At 36.8% G+C, this 20,059-nt stretch overlaps 2 protein-coding genes across 3 annotated transcripts; both read left to right on the top strand.

Moving 5' to 3' along the window:
• Positions 1–2,275: 2,275 nt before the first annotated feature.
• On the top strand, positions 2,276–11,874 carry atp6v1c1b (ATPase H+ transporting V1 subunit C1b). The gene is made up of 13 exons (XM_067425871.1): positions 2,276–2,434; positions 2,827–2,978; positions 3,095–3,162; positions 3,396–3,481; positions 3,734–3,828; positions 3,920–4,011; positions 6,455–6,553; positions 7,028–7,096; positions 7,552–7,644; positions 9,080–9,173; positions 9,363–9,460; positions 9,540–9,663; positions 11,251–11,874. The coding sequence occupies exons 2-13, from the start codon at positions 2,844–2,846 to the stop codon at positions 11,344–11,346; spliced, it is 1,149 nt and encodes a 382-aa protein (XP_067281972.1). The 5' UTR covers positions 2,276–2,434; positions 2,827–2,843; the 3' UTR covers positions 11,347–11,874.
• A 1,354-nt stretch (positions 11,875–13,228) lies between these two features.
• Positions 13,229–14,593, top strand: si:ch211-215i13.3 (brain and acute leukemia cytoplasmic protein). Of its 2 annotated transcripts, none has more exons than XM_067426207.1 (3): positions 13,229–13,469; positions 13,730–13,863; positions 14,065–14,593. In XM_067426207.1, exons 1-3 carry the CDS (start codon positions 13,319–13,321, stop codon positions 14,185–14,187), a joined length of 408 nt encoding a protein of 135 aa, XP_067282308.1. In that variant the 5' UTR covers positions 13,229–13,318; the 3' UTR covers positions 14,188–14,593. The 2 variants fall into 2 exon arrangements, with proteins under 2 accessions (XP_067282308.1, XP_067282307.1); XM_067426206.1 differs by having other exon boundaries at positions 14,062–14,593.
• The last annotated feature ends 5,466 nt before the right edge of the window (positions 14,594–20,059 follow it).

Below are 20,059 nucleotides of genomic sequence, written 5' to 3'. Positions count from 1 at the left end.
ATAATTGACCCAAAAACACCATATGCTCTCCTTGTGTCATGCATGGTGACATCAGATCGTCGTGATTGACTGGAAAAAAGGCCTGAAGTGGGACATTTAATTTGATAAATTTCCACATCCAACCTTGTCTGAAATGCAGCATTAGTATCGCACTGGTTTCCTTGATAAAAACCCATTTCCCCCAAGGCTTTTGGATTATTGCTGAAAACAAGCTCTGTGATCAACAAAAGTTTATTGTAAAAATACATTATCACCTGTGAAATGTGATCCCATTTCTTTTGAATTTTAATATTGTCAATTTCACAACTAAGCTAGGCAAAGTTGTGGCATCAATGATTCAAGATGGCGGGTGCGCTGACGTGTCTGGAGCGGGGAATCTACATATATTTTCCATGGCAGCCTGTAGCACGATGACGTACTGGATCAGATCCAACACATACTGGACGCGCATGCGCGGTGGTTTTATTCAATTCGATGACGTCATATATGCATACGCAGTAGAGTTTTGGGGACATCATTGAATGCACAGGAGAGTTTTGCTGGATAGATTAATACTCAAACCGCTGGTGCAAAAATAATGATTAATGCTCATGCCATCAGGATACGTTTTGCATTTTCCCTTGAATGTGTAGACTACTGGTATTTTAAGTTCTTTAGAAATCGTATTGCATTGTAGGCCTACCTTGAGGATTAAAATGACAGAGACAATTACTTGACTCATTTTTTCTTCACCTCAACAGCAAGGATGATCAGAATATAAAATGTAAACTGTTTTGCATGCATGCACAGCGAAACTGGGTAATTAGGCATCACATTTATGAAAAGATGATTTATTCATTTATTTATCAGTACTACAACACAGTTTAGAACATCATCTATATACAATATTGATCATACATGTCACTTTTAAGACCAGCGCTTACGCATTATAAGTTAACCCAGAGATCGGTATGGCTATGCCATTGCCATAACGTTTCAACATCCAGTACGTATTGGATCTGATCCAGCTACGTCATCGTGCTACAGGCTGCAGCGAGGGGTGTCTTGGATTTCCAAGAACCTCCAGCCCACTCTGATTAAATATTCATGAGCTCAGCCTTCCTCTCAGTAGGATTTGAATTTCAAAGGCAGAGTGGTGGGCGTGGACATCGGTACTCTTGAAGGAAATATGTTCTTATCTTGGATTCATTGGCAAATTCCTTTTGGAGAAATGCACTCCTTTAAACAAGTCTGGGCCAACGTGGGTTCTGTTTATGTTGCTTAATAAACTGCTAATATTGGATTCATATATAGGCCTACAACCAGCATATTGTATATTGTTATACCAGTAAAACCAGTTCAAAATGTTGTATTCTCTTTGATATGTTTTCTGTCAACACAGACTGCATACATCAGTTGTATTTCGTCTGATTTATGATGTAGAAAACAATAATGATTAGGTTCACATCTGGCAAAGCTGTCATAACAAGCCTGTACAAACACAATGATACTTAAACATACAAAGCACAAGGTGCAATTGTTTTCATATCCTTTTGCTGGGTGAAAGGTCATATTTTGTTTGCCAAAACATTTCTGATAATTCCCCAAACAGACTAAAAAGCTTAATTTTCAGACAAATAACTTGTTACAAAGAAAGGTCTTGTTTTGTTTCAGTAAATTGTTGTTAACTCTGTCGTTCAATTTATTTTCACCTTTTCTGGCATTTTTTCTGCAAATTATTTACAGTAAATTCCACTTTTTAATTACTTTAACTGAATTTGCATATTATTCTGTATCAATTGAGTAGCATAAATGTTGATCAGATGGAATCCATGCCCCCAAAAAACATTATTTTATATAGGCTACTATTGATACACATTTAAATTTATTTAGAGCAGCCTGAATTCTTGTATAAAGATTCTAGATGTTTTTTTTGTTTTGTTTTTGTTTTGTCATGTTAAATGGTTATTTCACATATTAAGTTTAGTTTAGTACATTTTGTCACAAATATATTGAATCTATGTTTTTTTTTCTACAATTGTATTATTGTTAAGTGCTTTCAAGGCAAAAACCTACCTGCTTCTATATAAGGTGCCGGTTTTTATTGTGTGTAATAATATTTTGATTGTAGTTTTACATGAATTTGTAGTAATTAATCTCGTGTACATGATAGTTAATGTGCATATGTATTCTCTTGCTATCAATGATTTTTGGATTTTATTTTGTTATTTAAAGAGGTTATGAAAAATACGTTCAGTATTCTGCACATTCTGAACGCATTGTCAACTGCACGAAACACAACCTCCTCCGATCAGCTGACTGGGGAAGTGTGACGCTGTCCAAAGGGTTTTCAACGCAGCGTCTCATTTAACTGTATATTCAACAATGTGTTATTAAAGCAATTTACAGTTGTATCAGATTATTTTGTAGTTTACTAAAGGGACTTTCATAATCGGTAAGTATTGCCAAGAATGATTTCCAATTTCATAGTCGTGACACTGACAGCAGTAAACGCATGCTCATACAATATTTACATGCTTTAAAAAAAGCCCATTTAATCCATCGCGTCTAAATCGCGCATATGTAGGCTGTATAAAAAGTCATTGTTTGCATTTAAGATTAAATTTATGCATTCCAATTTGAAATATACGAGCAGGACAAATGTATCTGATGATGCGTTATATTGCGGAATGACTCGTGACTGGCCGTTTTCATGGAATGAAATGGAGAAGTGTGAATTTGCTCACATGATCAACCTGGAAAGGACCTCTACTTTTATTTGACAGTTATTTTTGTTTCTCTTATGGTGTCAGAATTTAATCTACATGTTTTTTACGAACCTTTCAGCTATTATTTAAGTAGTCATGATGACAGAGTTTTGGTTGATCTCTGCTCCTGGAGAGAAGACCTGCCAGCAGACATGGGACAAGATGAACATGGCCACAACCCAGACCAGCAACCTGTCCACTAACCACAAATTCAACATGCCTGAACTGAAGGTAAAATTACTCCTCATTACCGAAAATTACCAAATTTTCTATTTCAGTTACAACACTGTTTTATTAACGACACGCGTGATATTGTCATCTATCTCACGAGTTGTGTTTCTCAACAGGTGGGAACCCTGGATGTCCTTGTAGGGCTGTCAGATGAGCTTGCCAAATTGGACTCTTTTGTAGAAAGGTTTCATGTCTACATTCGACTTATTACAAGAGATTTTTTTCCATTTCAAAATTGATTGATTATTTTGAAGGCTATTTTTCTTTCATATTTTGTTCAGTATCACTGACACTGCTTTGTTACAAACTCAGTGCCCAAAGTTCACTTCATGTATTTGTTTAGCTTCTGTCACATTATAGTTCTCTAAATATAGTTATGCATATTTACCCTATGGTGTTGATATTTTTATTTTCCAGTGTAGTGAGGAAAGTGGCCCAGTACATGGCTGATGTGTTAGAAGACAGTCGAGATAAAGTTCAGGAGAATCTTTTGGCCAATGGAGGCAAGTGAACTTAATGCACACTAAGCACAATATTGGTGGTAAACTATTACTCTTGATTACTACCAACAGGACATACACATATTTAACAGGTAGTAAAGTTAAACTAACATTTATATAAAATCTTGTTAAAGGAAAAAGACATGTGATTGCTCATATTCTAGCTGTCATATTTTAAAGTCCTTGCACATATCTAATAAGCCTTATTTTATAAATTATTATAGATATTTATAATTGATTATTATTTCCATACAGTCGATCTGGCAACCTATATTACACGGTTTCAGTGGGATATGGCCAAGTATCCCATCAAACAGTCCCTCAAGAACATCTCTGAGATCATGTCCAAGGTGAGGCATGTTAAAATCCTTTATCATTGTTTGTAACGCACAAAGAGATTGATCTTGCATTAACTATAATGTTTTGGTTCTCTGTTCATAGCAAGTGAGTCAGATTGACAATGATCTTAAAGCCAGAGCTTCGGCTTATAATAGCTTAAAGGGTAACCTACAGAGCCTTGAGAGGAAGAGTGTGTAAGTGGGATGACTTTTACACTTTCATTTGACATTCTGTGTGATATTAAACTATAGACTGTAAAAAAAAAAATAGATGGACGACATCCCTGCTGGAAAAAAAAACAGCCTAGGCTAGTCTTAGCTGGTTAAAACTGGATGTAGCTGGTCTCTTAGCTGGTCTTTTAGCTGGTCTCCCAGCTTGAGCAGCCAAAACCAGCTTGGTCAGCAAAAAAAAGTTTCCCTCTAAAACCAGCCAACTAGCTTAAGCTGGTTTTAGCTGGGGGTGGGGTGGGGGGGTTCAGCAAGGATGACTCCACTTCCACTATAGAAGAATGAAGCCAAAATATCCCAGAGACATTCGTCACCGTTTATGTCATTTGGAGCCTGAGTATGCAGCGGTGATCCGTGTCACGATCCTGCCCACACTCCCACTCCTGCAGACAAGCACAGCTGTCAATCATTAAGTTACATCCTGTTTTTTTTTTTTTTTTTCATCAAATAACTAACTAAAACCAAACTTACTGGACAAAGAAACACTTGAACTTATAATTGTGATAAGAACTAGCTAAAAAAAATGCCTGCCACCCCAGCTAGCCACCAGGGGGCGATCAAAATGTTTTGGCTTCACTTTTCAGGATGTGTGCTGCACCAATGCATTAATAATTTTCTAAAGGGATAGTTCACCCAAAAATGAAAATGACCCCATGATTTACTCACCCTCAAGCTATCCTAGGTGTAAGTGACATTCTTCTTTCAGACAAATACAATCAAAATTATATTAATAAAAATAATAATTATAAAAGTAATCCACACAGACTTATAAAAAAGTGGCACGACGATGACACGACAATGACATTTTAATATTATATTATGATATTGACATTTTATATAAAGACATTTTACTTTATAATGTGTTAAATATGGATATTTTTCTCTCAAAAACCGATCAATTCACTTCAGAGGGCCTTAATTAACCCACAGGAGCCAAATGGATTACTTTTATAATGGATGGATGCACTTTTTGGCCTTAAAGGGATCACCCAAAAAGGAAAGTGTTTGATATTTATCTACTTACCTCCAGGGCATCCAAGATTAGGTGTGTAAATTAGAATTAGACCCCATTGACATGCATTATAAGAGCAACGGTTGGAGTTAAAAATCTTAATTTGTATTCTACTGAAGAAACAAACACACCTAAATCTTGGATGCCCTTGGGGTAAGCAGATAAACATAAAGTTTTCATTTTTTGGGTGAACTATCCCTTTAATTTTGGGCAGCCATTTACTGCCATTATAATGCGTGGATTAGCCAGGATATTTATTAACATATCTATGATTGTAATCGTCTGAAAGAAGAATGTCGTAAACACCTTGGATGGCTTGAGGGTGAGTAAATCCCTGAACTATCCCTTTAAAGCAGCACTAGGTAACTTTTCAACCTTCATAATATATTTTTTAAGACTCTTGTGATGATAAATCGACTTACAATAGGTTGAATGACACGTCTGCCATTGCCTGATGGGGTCTGTATCGTTTTTAATCGTACTTTTAAACTGCGGGTTTCGGGTAGTAACCCGAGAAAAAGAAAAGAACTACAAAATTCAACTGCTTTACGGCATATACGTCACTTCCACCAACACACACACTTCCTTACATTCGGACGTGCGAGCCCAACTTTGTTCGTCGGATAATATAGTCATGTCCGAAGCAGCAGAGACAAATAAGAAAGAAAAGGTTTTGTTGGAGGAAAGCAATAAGAGGAAATGAAAAAATGATGGGATTAAAGGCAGGACGAGGATCAAAATGTGACCAGGGTTTGCTCGTTGGCGTGAGCTGAAGGAGGCGTGCCCGACCGATGCTGTCCTGCTTGTTACGGTGAGCTACCACTCAAACATTGAACTTACTGAAGTATCATATAGATTCTGTAAAATGGTAACCAATAGACTACTATAATGACGCTGGCTTGTAAACGTGAGCATCGTGATTATTTGGCGTTTAAAAAAAACAAAACCCATGAAATTATATTCATATGACATGCTGAAGCATCTGCCACTGACTGTAACGTTACCTGGGATGAAGACATTTCACACGCGACGCCAGAAGAACTCCTCTTGCAGTTTTCAGGGAAACTGTTAGTGCTGCACCGACCGCACCGACCCGCGGGACGCTTGAAGTTATTTGGCCCGCACCGCACCACTGTATATATTTTTACAACACGCCGCGCACCCGCGACCATTAAATAGACATACGGGGTCCGCGGGTTATGAGACGAGACTAGTTCAGGGCTATCAGGGTTGTCATGTCAACAAATGCACGCGCGATGGCATCCCCTGTTGTAGGATGACAGCTTACGACAGTAGTTGAGGACATAATTTTTTCCAAACTGTAGGGGGACCCCGAGAGCAAAAGTAGCCAAGTGGGGCTTTAAGTGACGTCAAATAATAACATGTCTTGTCCACTAGAGGGAGTCTTTTGACCAGGAGTTTGGCTGATATTGTCAAGAAGGATGATTTTATACTAGACTCTGAATACCTTATCACTCTACTTGTAGTTGTTCCAAAGTAAGTCAAGCTTAAGTATTTGTGCTTCTTTGTATTTTTGTGCTGAAAAAGTATTTTTTAAATGTTTCTTATTTGCATTATAGGGATATTCCACCCAAATATGAACATCCTGCCATTTAGTCACCCTCATGTAATTCCAAACCTGTGTGATTTTTCTTGTTCTGCAGAATATAAAAAACAATATTTTGAAAAATGTTGGTATGAAAAGAGTTTTGGTTCACATTGACTTCCATAGTGTGGACGAAACTACTATGGAAGACAATGGGAACTAAACATTTTCATAATATCTTCCACAGAGTAAATAAATTCATACAAGTGGGGAACGACATGATGATAAGTAAATGATGAAAGAGTTTTCATTTTTTGGGTGAACTAACCCTTTAACCCAGAATGTGCTAATTTTCATTCATTATATCTTTTGTTAGCACAAAATTATTTAAAACCTTACTTTTGTCCATTTTATGGCCCAAAAAGGACAAGTTATCCTGACTGGCAGAAGACATATGAAACTCTTTCTGAAATGGTTGTTCCAAGATCCACAAAGTGAGTAAAATATAAGTCCCTTTAAGACAAGTCATTTCACTCTGCGGCCATCTTTAAAACACCCCTCGTGGCAGCTATAGACCTTATTCAAAGCATGTAAGCGAGACTGTGAGGACTAGACTTACTGTGTTTTCAATGGCATCTGCTGTAAAAAGCTCTATACAGCTCTTAGATCACTCATAATTTTGCACAGCTTGTGTTGTCTGGAGTTTTTTGTCAACGCCCATTTCTTGGAAAGATATTTTTGCAGTGTTACATTAGCAGAACAATCCAAAAACACATTAAATAACACTACAAACCACTGAAGAACTATATGTCTATCCCTCACAGCCTCACTTTTGATGGCTTTGCTGTGAATAAGGTCAATTTCAGTAATGCAGTTTATTCTTGGGAAAGCGCTTCTCTGTGATGGTTACAGTGATATATCCTAAATCAGAGTTTTCATCTTCTGTTAGGCTTTTATTTGAAGACCATGATAGTGGATTGTTTAGCGTTACACTCTTCAGGAAGGCTATCGATGACTTCAAACAAAAAGCACGAGAAAACAAGTGAGTGTCTGAAGTCTCTGAATAATATAACTGTTAAGATGTATAAATGTTTTTTAAAGAAGTCTCGTATGCTCACCAAGGCTGCATTTAGTTGATCAAAAATTGAATTATTATTTGAATATATTTTAAAAGGTGTGTTGGCAAAGCTGAATTTTCAGCATCATTCCTCCGGTCTCCGGTCTTCAGAAAACAATGCTGCTTAATATGTTTTTGGGGAATCATAATGCATTTTTCAGGATTCTTTCAAGATTATGAGATTCAAAAGAACAGCATTTTAGTGTTGGGGTTAACAGTTTATAACCCAAGGCCAGTAGTGAAAAATGAATGCCAAGAGTCAGGAGTGCAATTAATTAAAGAAAAATTTACTGAAGAATAGTTTGCAGTTTCATTAGCAGAAGCCAGATTCAAGTTTCACAAGGAGTTTGTAGGCTGTGCTCCCTCTCTACTCGTCTCGTTGTTGTACCATACATACAATTGTCCCAAATGTTATACTGTTTTCAAGGTCTTTCCATATCATTACTGCAAGGTGGATGATTCTGATTGGCTCAGAGAAAGTGAGCAGTCATGGTAAATTTCCAAACATTGTCAAACAAATGCACTTGTCCATACACGTGTCACTTGTTGAAGCTTTCACCTCGGAATTAGACACGTAGTGACCTTCCAGGTTTGGAGCAGGCGAGCTTGCACAGAACAAGTCCACCCATCTCTTAGGATGCCCATTGTACCATGATCTGTAACACAGAATATTGCGCACATACACAGATACACAGTCTCTCCAAGGTTGGAGCTGATTAAGCTCCAGTTCTAACTAGAATGTTCCCCAAAACACACTGATAAAAATACTGATAACGTGTGCTTTCTCTCAGTGAGAGTACAGCAATATTCATCTTGACTCTTTAGTGTTTCAGTAAAAGGAAATATAAAATGAATAAAATATAATCAATTAAATGAAAGACTATTGATTAGGTTAAATTATAACTGGAAAGAATCATAATAATATAGGAAGATAAATATTGATTAAGGCTTTGATTATGAATTTAATTAGGGTATATACAGGTATATTGAAGCGGCAGGGGATTTCAGAATTCCCCTTTCAATAGAATATTGAAATTGTTTATATCATTATAAATGTCTTTACTGTTATTTCTGATCCAACTATGCATCCTTCCTGCATTTGTTACTGACTTTTTGACTGGTAGTGTCTATATAAAATCAAAATTATATTTATATATATTAGAATCTATAATCATGCTTTTATATATAAACTTGTTGTTTTTTTAGATCTGTTGCCAGTTTTGTCATATTTCAAGAATCAATGTAAAGATTTTCCCAGATTATGCATGAAAACTGTTATAAGACCACTATTGGTGCCTGTCTATTTTTGATGCTCACTGAATCAGAGAGAAGCTGACCTCATGTTACTGATTTTTTTCAGGTTCATGGTGCGTGACTTTCAGTACAATGAAGAGGAGATGAAAGCAGACAAAGAGGAGCTGACCCGCCTCTCCACTGACAAGAAAAAGCAGTTTGTATGCGTGCAGCTGTCTACATTTTATTCACTATTGAACATTATAAAATCCTTCACAATAATGTTGATGAGGAACCTTTAAAAATCACAGCCAGCTTGAGAGGCCCTGAGCTTTGATTAGCCTTCATTTGAAGTAACAGGGAAAAGAAAAGATATATAATGATAACAAGAGTCTGCTTCTGCACCTCAGGGTCCTTTGGTACGTTGGCTTAAAGTAAACTTCAGTGAGGCTTTCATCGCATGGATACACATCAAGGCACTTCGGGTGTTTACGGAGTCTGTATTGAGGTACGGTGGGGCATATAAAGCGGTTTCGTATGGAGATGTAGATTGTCAGATATGTGACCTCCATATTTGTATTTTACAGGTATGGGCTGCCTGTCAATTTCCAGGCCATGTTGCTGCAGCCTGGCAAGAAGAATGTAAAGAAACTCAGAGAAGTTCTGCAGGATCTTTACAAACACTTGGACAGCAGTGCTACTGTTATCGATGTGAGTAACACTACCAGTCAAAAGTTTGGAATAATTGCTCATTTATATGTTTTTCAAAGTGTCTCGCATTCACCAAGGCTGCATTTATTTGATACAATCTAAACAGTAATATTGAGTAATATTATTACAATTTAACATAACTTTTTTTTTGTTTTAATATATTTTAAAATGGAATGTATTCTTGTAACAGCTGAATTTTCAGCATCATTACTCCAGTCTTCCGTAATCATTCTAATATGCTGATTTGCTGCTCAAGAAACACTTACGCCCGTTTCACACATACTCCGTCTGCAGTGCGTGTGCGGTGCGTGTTGCGTGTGCGTTGCAGGAGCCTCACACCCTGTTGTACTTTCACATATGCTGGGTTTGCATTCCGCAACTGATCCGCTGTGGCACACCACAAACACAGCATTTATTCATTATTTTTTATTTAAAACCAAAAGTTTTTACTTTACATGGCTCGTCAGAATTCCAATTCTCTTTGTTTACTCTTTAATAGAAGTCAGGTTAACGTACTACATTTAAACAACATTTTATCCAATTAATTTATTCATATTTATATACTTTAGATTTAGCTTACACAAGTGGCAAAACATTTAAACATAGGTTATAGCCTTAAATCACAAACATTTTAAATTAGAAACTTACAATAGTCTATTCAAAAACAGCCGACTTTCGTTTTTAAACCCTTTTAAAAGAAATCCTGCAGGTCATAAAGAACTTTGCTTTCCACCTGCTAGAATGTATGACTGATATCCATTTTTTCCATGCCAGGTAAGGTGTCGTTTTGTTGCTTTACTTGACAAAAAAAAAGCCATGTGTTGACTTTTAAACAAGAGTATATTTTAAATTATATGCATATGTGGTGAAATTACTAGATTTTTGCGTCAGTACATTTTATTTTAATGCGAACAATGTTCGATCGCTTTAATGCAGCAGTGCAGCACAGCAAAAAATAGAATCGGTATGAAAAGATCCTTGCACTGCTGCAGACGCAACGCTCCTGGAACGGACTGACGGACCGCATCCGCGTGCAGTGTGAAAGCTTTCATCCGTTAACATGGGTACGAAAAAAAAATGCACTGCATACACACTGCAGACGGAGTATGTGTGAAACGGGCGTTACTATTATCAATGTTGAAATCAGTTTTTGTAATACACTACGATTCAAAAGTTTAAAAAAGAGGAAGAAGAAATTAATACTTTTATTTATCAAGGATTGAGCACTAATAATAATCGATAAAATTAGTAACTAAACCAGCATATTTGAATGGGTTCTGAAGGACTGGATTTATGGCTGATGAAAATTCCAGCTTTGACATTATAGGAATAAATTACATGTTAAAATATATTCAAATAGAAACCTCTTCTATTAAATGATAATATCTCACAATAGTACTGTTTTAACTGTATTTTTTTAATCAAATAAACACAGCTCTGGTAAGCATTAGAGACTTAAAAATATATATTTTTAAAAATACTAATTATTCCAAACTTTTGCCTATGTGTACTTTCTAAATGATCCACATGCCTGATTGAAGATATCTTGAAATCATAGCTGATTTGTTCATTTTTGTTGCGTTATAGGCGACAATGGATATCCCGGGTCTGAATCTCAGCCAGCAAGAGTATTATCCATATGTTTACTACAAGATCGACTGCAACCTCTTTGACTTCAAATAGAATTCAAATACATCATTTCATCTACATACTGACTCTAATAATAATTTATTAAACACTTATTGTTTATTCTATCTTTACCTTTTAACCTCTTTGATAGTACCTCCTTCTCAGTGGCTCATTCCTTTTTTATTCCTGCAGATCACTGTTTTGAATAAGCAGTCACAGAGCTTTACCATCTGTGTTATTGGTTTAATGTGTTTACAAATGAAGGATTTTCAGGGGTTTTAAAATCTGTCCTTGGAGGGCATGTGCGGTCCAACATTGAACACTCCTCATCTACTGAGCACATAATGGTTGTGCACTCTGTTGTTTTTAATCTTTTGTTGGTGCTTACTCTGTGCCATTTGCGGGTAATGCAGTGATTATATTTAATTGTGTTGTTGAGAACCTCTATTTTTGTGTTTGTCTGTGTCTGTGTGCTTCTACTGTGAGATTAAATGTATTTATATTTTTGTTGGAAAAATGTGGAATACATGATCACATGCTGAATGTCAAGACCAATCAGAGTCAATAAAATTATAGCACATCCTTTTGTTCATTTTATTGTGTCAGATGTGAGGATATTCAAATTACTACAAGCACAGGTTGTGCTAAATTATTGGAAGGAGAGGACTGCCTTAAAACAACTGGAAGCAGATGACTGCTTTAAAACAACTTTATTTTGACTGCCTTAAAATAAATATTGCTGGTTTCCTTACAAAAAGTACCATGGCTGCTCTATTGTACAGTAGTATTAGGCAAATAAGTATGTCCAATATAAATAAACCTGTTCAATTAATGCAATTATTTAATCAACCAATCACATGGCAGTTGCGTCAATGCATTTAGGGGTGTGGTCCTGGTCAAGATAATCTCTTGCACTCCAAACTGAATGTCAGAATGGGAAAGAAAGGTGATTTAAGCAATTTTGAGCGTGGCATGGCTGTTGGTGCCAGACGGCCGGTCTGAGTATTTCACAATCTGCTCAGTTACTGGGATTTTCACGCACAACCATTTCTAGGGCACCAAGATGTTAACAGCAGATCCTTTAAGTCCTGTAAAATGCGAGATGGGGCCTCCATGAATTGGACTTGTTAGTTTAGCACATCCCACAGATGCTCGATTGGATTTAGATTTGGGGAATTTGGAGGCCAAGTCAACACCTCAAACTCGTGCTCCTCAAACTATTCCTTGAACAATTTTTGCTTTGTGTCAGGGCCCATTATCCTGCTGAAAGAGGCCACATGAAATGGTGTACATGGTCTGCAACAATGCTTAAATAGGTGGTACATGTCAAAGTAACTTGAGGTTTCCCAGAAGAACATTGTCCAAAGCATCACACTGTCTCCGCCAGCTTGCCTTCTTCCCTCAGTGCATGACACAAGCTGTAAAAAGAAATATACATTTTTATTTAGTCATTATAATATTTAGACACTTTCCTAAAGTTTCAAAAACTTGATTACACACCACACTGATTTTGATTTGTAATTTATGAAAAAAATATTAAATTGGAAAATTTCAAGCACATGTCCAGAGGGGTTTGGTTTTGTGAATGTGTGTGTATTATAAATGCATTTTGCATGCATTTATAATTTCTTTGTAGGTATGACAACCTGGCCAAACATTATGTCCGCACAGTTTGGCTTGTTTCATTGTAAAACAATGATTTTTTTTTGTGCAAATAAACAAATAAATCCAAAGCAACTATGCAATATGGCCCGAACATCACTTTGGCCACTACTCTGAACACGCTTGTTTGGTATTTAGACATACATGTCACTGAAACGCAAACCTCTTCTCATTTTAGTTCGTGCCAATCGCCTCTACACTGTATCACAATAAACTGTAGCCGGCCCTCTATGACGTTAGAGATGACAAATCTGAAGTTTGGCAAATGCACGAGGGCACAGCTGCGCCTGGGACCACAGCACACACTCACGCGCTCGCTCGCCTACATCATTTATTAGCGCATGCAACGCTCCATCTTATTTCAATGGGCTGCGGTGGGAGTCGAGCAGACGCTATTGAACCGCGATATCATGAGAGCTGGACCAGAGAAACCGAATCGACGTGGCTTACCAATACTGATGCTGAAATCCCAAACGGCGTGATTTATAGGAACCGCGTCGTTCGTGGAGAATGTGGTATGCTGTTTTTTTTCTTCTTTTTAAAAGTAGCCTATTAGGCTGTATTTATAAATGTATGAACATATTCATATTTATCTAATTTAACTGCAAAAGTCTGTTGCTTTAAGACACGGTTTTATAGAGCAGCCTTCTCTGAAATCAAATCAAAGTTTGTTTGGCCTAATTATTCTCTTTTGAAATATGACTTAGCGTTTAAATAGTTTGTTATAAGGCAAAACCCAAGCTTCCAGAAGTTTCTGTGAAATATATTTCCACAGGTAGAGGTGCGGAGGCCAGGTCTTGTGGAGACAGAGGTAGCCGGATGGTTAATGCAGGAACTCAATGTGGGAAGCAGGTTTCTTCGATTTCCAGCACCTGCACAAACCATCAAAGAACATCCTGTGGCCATGAGGTTTGAGTCACTGCATAAAAAGCTGCCAGCTATTTATAAAACATTATGGTCTCAGATGTATAATTCCTCAAACTTTAGAGTTTTGCCAATGTATAGACAAAGCAGACCAGGAGACTGAGAGAACAGCCGTGTCGTTGTTTGAATAACATTAAATCTGTCTTCCCTTCGATATGGTGACAGCTTGTTTGTGTTTTACAGCAGATAAGTGACTCAAACCTGACAGCACGCAAGGAGGGGTCAGCTCATTCTGAGGGAGTTTCATCTCACCCAGGGGAGCCAATGGGGAAAAACTCATCTTCACCTGATGCGGAGGATACGCTCTGAAACCCAGAGGAGTTCAGCAATGAGGATTACAGGCTATATAAGAAATCATAAGCTGGGGAGAAATAGAGCTTCACAAGAGATGGCATTTCATTAACGCTTGCTTAGAGAAATATGACACACTACTGAAGTTTTGTTGCTAAAATGGGTTAACAAGCTGCATCTGATCATTAGCATTCCAAATATAGATTTTAGTCAGTTAGGAGTTACTGAGCAAAGCGCATGCTCATATTTTTGCGACACTATAGCTCTCAGTCAGTATTGCCCTGTGCAATTTAAAACAAAAAATCAGTTGGTTAATATTATGACATTTTAATTCATCTTAGTTTTTTGTTATTCTGTTCTTGTAAATATGCATTTAGTGGAAATTCAACAGTATTTGCTTATTTTATATTTACTAGTGATTCAGCATTATTAGGGCCCAAGCCCTGAAAGGGCGCAGAGCCCTATTGTTCTTCTAAGGATTATTTTTCTTCGTTATTATTATTTATTATTTTTTTACGCGACTATTTGGGCATTTTTGGGGCCCTTCCCATGCTCGAAAACTCTTGAAACTTTGCACACGCATCAGAATGCGCGGCCATCAGGGCCGGGCTAAGGCTGGGACCCGGGCGTGGCAGGGGGGCTCGACAGCGCCCCCTAAAGTGGGGTCTGAAAACGTGGTCTATAAATCAAACACACTTTCACGTACATATATGAAACTCGGTACACATATAGAGCTCATCGGGCCGAACAACTTTCGTGCTCTAAGTTATGTGTCAGCCCAACAGGAAGTGAGCTATTATGGGTTGTTCGGAAAACGCATGCTCTGGAATTTGCGATACTCCTCCTAGACGATTCACCCGATCAGCACCAAACTCGGTCAGCATGAAGTCAAGACACTGAGGATGCTAAATTGCGAGCAACTTTTTGATATCTCAAACGGTTTGGCCGTGGCGAAGAGACGAATTTATGGCGAGAAAAGGGAAACAGGAAGTGTGTTATAACTTTTGCATACATTAATTCATTTTGATGAAACTTCAGCTGTGTGTTCGTTGTAAGAGGCCGATCACATGGATATGACTTTTGTGAGTCAAAGTTATAGCGCCACCAACTGGCAGCAGGAAGTGTCACTTTTGTCCAAAGTGGGGGGTTAGTTTTATCTACATTCACCAAACTCGGTATATATATTGTACTTTTCGAGCCGGACAACTTTCTCATTTACAGTCATTAGCTCTGACCAACAGGAAGTCAGATAATTTGGTTGGAAGATAACAAGAAGTCGAAAACGAGCTCTGAGTTTTTACCCTCTCCTCAAAAGCGATTCATTCAATCTCCTCCAAACTCGGACAACATGAAGTAAATATACAGAAGATGCTAAAATGCGAACGGTTATTGGATATCTCAAACGGTGGTCCCGTAGCAAAAGCCTAAAAAACACAAAATAAGCACACAAGTGCCTGGTTCATAAATAAGGCTATACTCCCACCTGCTGGTTATTCTATATAGCACACTGTTTTTTTTTTTTTTTTTTTTTTTTTTTTTTTTTTTTCAACACTTATGCTCTCACTTAAATGACCAGTAGAGGGCAATATTGTATAAGTTTTCAAGCAAAAAAACCTTACCTCTGTGTGTGTGTGTGAATGGTTTTCTAGCCTGGTGGGGACTTAAACCTGAATGCACACAGACTCATGGGGACTTCCCAATGGGTACAAAAGCTTATAAATCAGACAGAATGAGTTCTTTTGAAAAGGTGAAAATGCAGAAAGTTGTGTGATGGGTAGGTTTTGGGGTAGGAGCAGTGTAGGAGGACAGAATATATGGTTTGTACAGCATAAAAACCATTACATCTATGGTGAGTCCCCAGAAAAAGATAGTGAACCAGACATGAGTGTGTGTGTGTGTGTGTGTGTGTGTGTGTGTGTGTGTGTGTGAGGGGTGGGGGGGGGGGGGGGTGAAGGGGGGTGTTGTGGATGGGGGGATGGGCTGAGCTGATTTGAGTTGCCTGCAGCATACTTCAGCATTACTACTGTGTGTGTGCGTGTGTGTGTGTGTGTGTGTGTGTGTGTGTGTGTGTGTGTGTTGTTCTAGCCTGGTGGGGACTTCAACCTGAATGCACACAGACTCATGGGGACACGTCACTGTAGGGGCCTAAATTGAGGTCCCAATGGGTACAAAAGCTTATAAATCATACAGAATGAGTTCTTTTGAAAATGTAAAAATGCAGAAATTTTTGTGAAATGGGAAGGTTTAGGGGTAGGGGCAGGAGGACAGAATATATGGTTTGTACAGCATAAAAACTATTACGTCTATGAGTCCCCAGAAAGATAGTGAACCAGACATGAGTGTGTGTGTGTGTGTGTGTGTGTGTGTGTGTGTGTGTGTGTGTGTGTGTGTGTGTGTGTGTGTGTGTGTGTGTGTGTGTGTGTGAGCCAATCTTCTGTCTAAAAAGATTACCTCTCAATGCTGTGCTTTGGCCTGCATTAAAGGATTAAACATATTATTCTGGGTTTGAATAAAAAGATAAATGTATAAAACCAGTTTATTTGTAGGGCATTGACAATATTGTTTTATATAATTAGTTAAATAATTGTGTTAATACAAATAATTATTAATAAAACATATAAATATAAATAAAAAAAATTACTAACAAAGGAAAAAACACATTTAATTGTCTTTTTCAACAAAAAGTAATTGGTGTGTGTAACTTAAAAATGAGAAGATTAATGTTTAAGGACAAAAATGATAACCAATGAGCTACCGGTATATAGAATAACCAGAAGGTGGAAGTGTAGCCTTATTTAGTAACCAGGTTGGATATGTCCTAGGGAACACTGTTTTGAAGATAAAACTATTGTTGTTATTGCAAAACAGTGTTTTCAGACAGTGAAATAAAAACAATGTTCTCTCACTGTTTAGATTTTGTGTCTGTCATTCCCCCTCCCCCCTCACTCTCCCTCTCTTAGGATCACTATGTGTGTGTGTGTGTGTGTGTGTGTGTGTGTGTGTGTGTGTGGAGGGGGTCTCTCTCACTCTGTGTGTGTGTGTCACCTTTTCTCTTGTGTTTTCATAATTTAACCCTTTCATATCATAGGCTATCACAAATATCTATCACTTTATTGTGAAAAATAAGTAAAAAACAAAAACATATATTATATCTTTAATTAAATACTGGTCTTCTGAACTTACAAAATTTTGAGCTGCAAAAAATATATTTGCACATAATTGAAAGTGATGTCCCAATACTTTTAATTGTTTTCTATAACATGGGCTTTAAAGAAGGTCATGTGCTGTGTTTGCAAAGATCACGTATGACACCTCTTTAAACTAATTATTTATTGATAGAATTCAAATGGATAAAAAAAGTTAATTTCACATGATCTTATAAAAGTGCCTGTTTATAATAAACTTCCATAAATTATATGCATGCATATTACTCTTACCTGACACTGATATTAAAATCATTGTTGCGGTCTCTGTGATTTGGCTTAATTTATTTTTAAGAGAAGTGTAAGGATAATACAACTTCAGCATTTGGACAGTATTCTGCACTCATTTGAAATTGACATTTGACATCATCTGACATAAAATTAATGAATAAAATGTAATTGATCTCAGAGATGTGACTTATGGTTCCTGGTCATAGCAGCACCAGTTGCTGCAGTTAATGAGGTGAATTCAAATGACTTTGACATAGTCCTTTTATTTATTTATTTCCCATATTAAATGCCTATTGGCCTGCTGTGCACATGAATTTATAAAAGTGGCTGTTTATAATAAACTTCCATAAATTTTATGCACGCATATTACTCTTACCTGACACTGATATTAAAATCATTGTTGCGGTCTCTGTGATTTGGCTTAATTTATTTTTAAGAGAAGTGTAAGGATAATACAACTTCAGCATTTGGACAGTATTCTGCACTCATTTTGAAATTGACATTTGACATCATCTGACATAAAATGAATGAATAAAATGTAATTGATCTCAGAGATGTGACTGTTGTGGTTCCTGGTCATAGCAGCACCAGTTGCTGCAGTTAATGAGGTGAATTCAAATGACTTTGACATAGTCCCTTTATTTATTTTTTCCCATATTAAATGCCTATTGGCCTTCTGTGCACAGTTAAGCTGATGCCACCGGTGTGGCGGTGCCACCGGCTTGGGCCCGCCATCGCTGCTCGCAGCTTTAATATTAGTTTATTGAATTCTCAGTAACACTGAATTCTTTGCCTCTGACAAGGAGGATAACAAACAGATCCACCTTAGTCAGGCATTTTAAACGGCCAGCTATAAGTGCTGTAAAATGACCACTAGATGGAGCAGTTTATCTTATATGAACATGTTTTAAATATTTAGTGTAATATTAAAATGTAATATTTAACATAGTATATAAAAAGAAAAGCTGTTTTCAAAATGTGAGACACTGCCTGTACATAGTTTTACCCGATCTTAATGTTGTGTGACCAAACTGATGGTAAACACTGATAATAGACCATCTAAAATAATGAAGATCAGGGAGTTGTTTAAAAATGGTTAACATATAGCCATACCTAAACTATGTAAGTTAATGTTAAGTACAAAGAGCACTGTTGTTACAGCTACACCAGTAATGGGCTGAGTTGTAATAGGGTTTTCTGCATGAACAGGTAGATTTAATTACCATATTCAATTCAAAATAATCATACCATCCATTATCACCTTTAAACGATTGAAATTCAACTAACATAGAGGAAACCTTTTTTAAGATTCAAAACAATTAAAATAACAAATGTATGAAACATAATATTTGAGTACATTATGTTTCATACATTTGTTATTTTAATTTATTGTTGTAAACATATCTAAAACTGTGTATGTTAGTTACCCTCACACTTCAGGGACAGAGGCAAAAAAGAAATCTGCTGCATGACATTTGAAGCAACAATGCTATTCTGTATCACCCTTCCCCAAAACAAACAAACAAATAAATAAAACAATTGTAGTAAATTCAAGTCTATACTGTAATTGTGGAATAGTTGTTGCTCTTGTAGAATTACGTTGGGAAGTGTTGCAACCACACTTGTCTGGTTTGATGTGTTTTACCCTTTAAGAAAAAAAAATCCAATTAAGGAAGTGATTTCACCCTTGTAGCTCACTTTTAATTGGTTAAACCGATGCTGGGTCTCCACACTGATTCCACAGTTTAGTGCAATTTGAGCTGTCAACAAAAAGGGGTGCATCAGTAATGATTTGTTAATGAGGTTTAATTGGGCAATCTAATTCTAAATTCTAATCTATCTAAAATAAGCACACGTCATTGGTGCAAAGTCCATTGGTTTATTTCTCAATCATTTGGCTGGCACTGCCCACAGCCTTTACAATTTATATATAAATTGTAATCAGATTACTTTTTCAAGTAACTAGTAAAGTAATGCATTACTTTTAAATTAAAAAAATATATTTTGTTACATAAATTACTTTGTTTTTCCATTTATTGACCGTCAGTTCTCCCGTCCTCATGTTGAGAGAAATCAGGAGTTAGTGCAGATGTGTTGTGTGTACACATGATGGTTATTGTAGTTCTAGACTAAATGTGTGTATGCATCTTCCTTGCACAAAAACAGATTCAGTATTCCTCAATATGACTAAAAACAGCAAAATGTAATCTCAGAATAGTATGCAAACCTGCAGTAATTAAAAATATTAAATTACACAAATATACTTTATTATTTAATCTCACTTTATTAACCAATGTCTTTGCCATTGACCTTCCACAATCCACTTCAGCCATACAAATAAGCAAAATTAATATTACATTACAATATTGTGTTACTCCTTAAAAAAAGGAACTAATAGTTATTACTTTTTATGGAAAGTAATGAGTGACGTTACTTTTGCTTTAATTTTTCTCACA

Source organism: Pseudorasbora parva, chromosome 19 (genome assembly GCF_024679245.1).
Source record: "Pseudorasbora parva isolate DD20220531a chromosome 19, ASM2467924v1, whole genome shotgun sequence".
NCBI lineage: Eukaryota > Metazoa > Chordata > Actinopteri > Cypriniformes > Gobionidae > Pseudorasbora > Pseudorasbora parva.
This window is presented reverse-complemented; position numbering and strand designations above follow the sequence as displayed.

What these genes read in the sequence shown, in the direction of transcription:
- atp6v1c1b (XM_067425871.1), top strand. Translation starts at nt 2,844, where the DNA reads ATGATGACAGAGTTTTGGTTGATCTCTGCTCCTGGAGAGAAGACCTGC. An exon ending in TCAACATGCCTGAACTGAAG is followed by an intron (nt 2,979 to 3,094) that starts GTAAAATTACTC and finishes GTTTCTCAACAG; the next exon opens with GTGGGAACCCTGGATGTCCT. An exon ending in TTTACGGAGTCTGTATTGAG is followed by an intron (nt 9,461 to 9,539) that starts GTACGGTGGGGC and finishes TGTATTTTACAG; the next exon opens with GTATGGGCTGCCTGTCAATT.
- si:ch211-215i13.3 (XM_067426206.1), top strand. Translation starts at nt 13,319, where the DNA reads ATGGGCTGCGGTGGGAGTCGAGCAGACGCTATTGAACCGCGATATCAT. An exon ending in CGTCGTTCGTGGAGAATGTG is followed by an intron (nt 13,470 to 13,729) that starts GTATGCTGTTTT and finishes ATATTTCCACAG; the next exon opens with GTAGAGGTGCGGAGGCCAGG. An exon ending in GAACATCCTGTGGCCATGAG is followed by an intron (nt 13,864 to 14,061) that starts GTTTGAGTCACT and finishes TGTGTTTTACAG; the next exon opens with CAGATAAGTGACTCAAACCT.